We start from the raw sequence: 5,000 nt of genomic DNA, 5'->3' as shown, positions 1-5,000 counted from the left end.
TAGCTATACTTTACCGTAAAACCTGTGGAAGAAGCACATGAAAATGTATACTTTACCATAAAACCTGTATAAGAAGAGCATAGCTATACTTTACCGTAAAACCTGCGGAAGAAGCACATGAAAATGTATACTTTACCATAAAACCTGTATAAGAAGAGCATAGCTATACTTTACCGTAAAACCTGTATAAGAAGAGCATAGCTATACTTTACCGTAAAACCTGTATAAGAAGAGCATAGCTATACTTTACCGTAAAACCTGTATAAGAAGAGCATAGCTATACTTTACCGTAAAACCTGTATAAGAAGAGCATAGCTATACTTTACCGTAAAACCCTTAAGACATTCCTCCTAGTGGAGACGAGTTGAATTTCATACAATTTTGTCAGCATTTACATGAAGGGAAATGGGGATACCAAGTCAGTTGTCCATCTGAATGCATTCAACTGAAATGTGCCTTTCGCATTTAACCCAACCCCTCTGAATCAGAAACTATCGCTGCTACCAGTGGTGTATACACACTATCTAAACCTCTGGTTTATCCTCTTCATGTTTATACTGTATAGAAAACTTGTCCTCTCTCCCTGTTCTCCCACTATAGAGCGTCCACTCTGTCCAGTGCGGTGACGTCTCTGTCCAGTACAGGCATGTCCTTCAGCCGCATGGACGAGAAGGAGAGACTGCAGGCCTTGGAAGAGGAGAAGGCCAGACTGCAGGCCTTGGAAGAGGAGCAGGCCAGACTGCAGGCCCTCAAGGTACAGGTACATCATTACACTGATTCACTTGGACACAGCAGCTGTGTGTTTGGGACTTTTTGGAATGTCATTTTTTTTTTCACCATTAAAAATCTTAACTCTAACCTCACTCTAACCTCACTCTAACCTCACTCTAACCTCACTCTAACCTCACTCTAACCTCACTCTAACCTCACTCTAACCTCACTCTAAACTCACTCTAAACTCACTCAACTCTAACCTAACTCCAAAAACCTTACCCTAAACCTAACTCTAGCCTTAACCCTTACCTAACTCTAGCCTTAACCCTAAACCTAACTCACTCAACTCTAACCTAACTCCAAAAACCTTACCCCAAAACCTAAACCTAACTCTAGCCTTAACCCTTACCTAACTCTAGCCTTAACCCTAAACCTAACTCACTCAACTCTAACCTTACCCCAAAACCCTAAACCTAACTCTAGCCTAACTCTAGCCTTAACCCTTACCTAACTCTTAAGCTTAAAATAGTATTCAAACAAATTCAAGTCCTGACTTTTCAAAAAAAGTTAATGTTCTGATAAGGTAGGAAAACAATAGGGTGAAATGTGAGGACATTGGGGTCCTGATAAGGTAGGAAAACAAGTACACACACACACACACACACACACACACACACACACACACACGAAGAAGGGGTTATAAGGAGAGACAGCAGGCCTTAGAAGGGGAGCGCTGATACACTAAACATCATAAAAACAGTACACAAGTTTACAACTATATTGCTCCACTAAACACCATTTCACTTGGGCAATAGAAATACCATAACAACGAAACTACAGAAAAACACGACTCATATTCAGATCGAACTGCCTGAAAGCATCGCTGGACGTTTCACACACTCCACCTGTTCTGAGGCTGTAGGGGAAGGTCAAACGGCTTGCTGGGAACAACACGACGTTGTGACTTCTGGCTCCACTCCACCTGTTCTGAGGCTGTAGGAGAAGGTCAAACGGCTTGCTGGGAACAACACGACGTTGTGACTTCTGGCTCCACTCCACCTGTTCTGAGGCTGTAGGGGAAGGTCAAATGGCTTGCTGGGAACAACACGACGTTGTGACTTCTGGCTCCACTCCACCTGTTCTGAGGCTGTAGGGGAAGGTCAAACGGCTTGCTGGGAACAACACGACGTTGTGACTTCTGGCTCCACTCCACCTGTTCTGAGGCTGTAGGGGAAGGTCAAATGGCTTGCTGGGAACAACACGACGTTGTGACTTCTGGCTCCACTCCACCTGTTCTGAGGCTGCGGGGGAAGGTCAAACGGCTTGCTGGGAACAACACGACGTTGTGACTTCTGGCTCCACTCCACCTGTTCTGAGGCTGTAGGGGAAGGTCAAATGGCTTGCTGGGAACAACACGACGTTGTGACTTCTGGCTCCACTCCACCTGTTCTGAGGCTGTAGGGGGAAGGTCAAACGGCTTGCTGGGAACAACACGACGTTGTGACTTCTGGCTCCACTCCACCTGTTCTGAGGCTGCGGGGGAAGGTCAAATGGCTTGCTGGGAACAACACGACGTTGTGACTTCTGGCTCCACTCCACCTGTTCTGAGGCTGCGGGGGGGGGAAGGTCAAACGGCTTGCTGGGAACAACACGACGTTGTGACTTCTGGCTCCACTCCACCTGTTCTGAGGCTGTAGGGGAAGGTCAAATGGCTTGCTGGGAACAACACGACGTTGTGACTTCTGGCTCCACTCCACCTGTTCTGAGGCTGCGGGGGAAGGTCAAACGGCTTGCTGGGAACAACACGACGTTGTGACTTCTGGCTTATGTTGTGCTTCATTGATGTTTTAGATGAGCTCTGTGGATGGTGACCGGGACAATGCAGCAGATTTCTAGTAAATAGTCCTGCAGAAAACATGTTGACCGTTCACATTTTCCAGCTGAAGATGTTTTGAGTTTTGCCTTGGAACACGCCGACACTGGTCCGTCATACTGCTCTCTATAAACGCTGAGAAAATCTACATGTAGATAATCATTTATCAGCTCAAGGCTAAAACATGTTAGTAAAGTCAGGTGTGTTGGCCAACTCGTACTCAATGTTTGACCGTGTGTTTCTCTGCACCTCCAGGACCAGCGTCTGAAGGAGATCGGTGTGTCCCTGCCTCCCTCTGCCTCCCCCAGTACACAGTCTATGGGCAGTGTCAACCACAACACCAACCAGGCCATGGAGCTGTTCAACACACCATCCACCAATAGGTAGGTTATAACATGTCTCTGTCTCTCTCTGGTGGTTATAACAGTTATAACATGCTAATGACAGGTGGTTATAACGCTCTAATGACAGGTGGTTATAACGCGCTAATGACAGGTGGTTATAACGTGCGAATGCCAGGTGGTTATAACGCTCTAATATAGATAATAAGTCTATGGGCCGTCTCAACAACAACCACTGTAGTCCAAGGTGCCCTGATCAAATCAAAAAGACATAATGAATTGAATCAACGTTGTTGATATTTTATTTTAAAAATGCTCTCGTTCACATGATCAGTTCTTATCGCTCTGCGTATGTCAAAGCTGATATTTACGCAATTGGAAGATCTATGATTTGATTACTTGTTGGGGTTTGTTGTCTTGGCTTAATCATTGCTAGCAGTCCTCTAATTGTAAAGATACGTTGATAAAGTAGAAGGGCAATTTTAATCCCATTTACTCACGGGTTGATTTTCTTTCTCTCCCTCCCCTCCAGCATGCCCAACCTCAGTAGTGATCTGTTTGACCTACAGCCAGCCTTCATCCCTGTTGTCCAGAGCACTCCTTCCATCTCTACAGCCGCCAGTGCCTGGGGAGGTAGGACAGAGACATGCATGCACGCTACTAATCAACACAGGAAAAAACACACACTTTTGGTAGTTTGTTTTTGTCACTTAACCTCCTCCTGAACTTCTGGTTGAGGGGGGAATACAGAAGGAGGGGGAGGGGGGAGATACAGAAGGGGGAGATACAGAAGGGGGGAGATACAGAAGGGGGGGAGGGGGGAGAAGGGGGAGGGGGAGATACAGAAGGAGGGGGAGGGGGAGATACAGAAGGAGGGGGAGGGGGATACAGAAGGAGGGGGAGGGGGAGATACAGAAGGAGGGGGGGATACAGAGTGTTGATCAGTGGTGTATAGTCACACCAAACACGTGTAAAAGCCTTTGTCCTGACAAGCCTCTATGTTTAGACTTCAGGGCTTTTATTTTGGTCTCTGAATACACGTCTCTTTTTAGTTAGTAAATATAAAAATGTATTTCCTGTGTCATATATTCAGTCATTCCTGCGTTTATCCATTCATTCGTCTAGCCAACATTTTTCTTTTCTATTAGAAATATTCAAGTGCGTCCTATGTAGCGGTTAACGACAGAGTTAAAACCTTTACTTCAGCGTTATGACGCTCTTCTGATGGCCCCATGCTCCCTAGCAACAGAGATGAATAAATATGATTTGCTGAGAGCCAGCCAGTGCTTTCTCTGTGTTCACAATGTCTTCCGCCTGAAGCCAGTTGTATGTAGCCCTGACGACAGTCTCATGACCTCTGACCTCTGTCTCCTAGGTGCTGCTGTGCAAGCTGAGTCCTCCATAAGTGTAGATTTTGATGCTGTTTTTGGGGGCGGGGCTAGAGGAATAGCCAATAACGGCGTGCAGCCAGCCGCTGATGGTAAAGAGAACCATACACTAAATGAATAACTCTGTCTTGGTTTAGCTTTCTACCTACGATTACAACTAGCTGTTAGACTAATCAACCTCTTACTTTCTGGTTTGGTTCAGTATTCTGGCTTGGTTTATGTTGCCACAAAATCATTCAGCTTTAGGTCGGGTGTTCCTACTACCCCTGTTTCATCTTGCTGTGTGTGTTCTGGTCATCTCATTCCATTCCTATTCGTCTGTCACCCATCTATTTGTTGTCGTTCACCCCGTCCCAGCCCTCACCCCGTCGTCCCGGCCCTCACCCCGTCGTCCCCCTCACCCCGTCGCCCTCACCCCGTCGTCCCGGCCCTCACCCCGTCGTCCCGGCCCTCACCCCGTCGTCCCGGCCCTCACCCCGGCCCTCACCCCGTCGTCCCCCTCACCCCGTCGCCCCCTCACCCCGTCGTCCCGGCCCTCACCCCGTCGTCCCGGCCCTCACCCCGTCGTCCCAGCCCTCACCCCGTCCCGGCCATCTTCAGAGGCACTACCTTTCCATGTGTTCTCCTCTCTTCATCTATTCCCCTCTTCCCTCTACTGCCTCTGTTCTCTCAATCTGAGCCCTC

The 5,000-nt window shown here is 47.5% G+C and overlaps 1 protein-coding gene across 4 annotated transcripts in view; it reads left to right on the top strand.

The window, feature by feature from the left end:
• LOC112259727 (phosphatidylinositol-binding clathrin assembly protein) overlaps window positions 1-4,716 on the top strand; it is a 64,031-nt gene extending 59,315 nt beyond the window's left edge. The window contains exons 11-14 of one of the 4 annotated variants that reach the window (XM_042328118.1): window positions 601-760; window positions 2,843-2,970; window positions 3,461-3,561; window positions 4,304-4,716. In XM_042328118.1, the coding sequence (XP_042184052.1) occupies window positions 601-760; window positions 2,843-2,970; window positions 3,461-3,561; window positions 4,304-4,437 (523 nt within the window). In that variant the 3' untranslated portion in view covers window positions 4,438-4,716. The remainder of the gene's footprint in view (window positions 1-600; window positions 761-2,842; window positions 2,971-3,460; window positions 3,562-4,303) is intronic. The other 3 variants (XM_042328120.1, XM_042328119.1, XM_042328121.1) reach the window with 3 other exon arrangements.
• Window positions 4,717-5,000: the final 284 nt, after the last annotated feature.

Source organism: Oncorhynchus tshawytscha, linkage group LG10, assembly GCF_018296145.1.
Source record: "Oncorhynchus tshawytscha isolate Ot180627B linkage group LG10, Otsh_v2.0, whole genome shotgun sequence".
Classification (NCBI taxonomy): Eukaryota; Metazoa; Chordata; class Actinopteri; order Salmoniformes; family Salmonidae; genus Oncorhynchus; species Oncorhynchus tshawytscha.
Note: the sequence above shows the minus strand (reverse complement) of the source record. Positions and strands in the feature narration are given on the sequence as shown.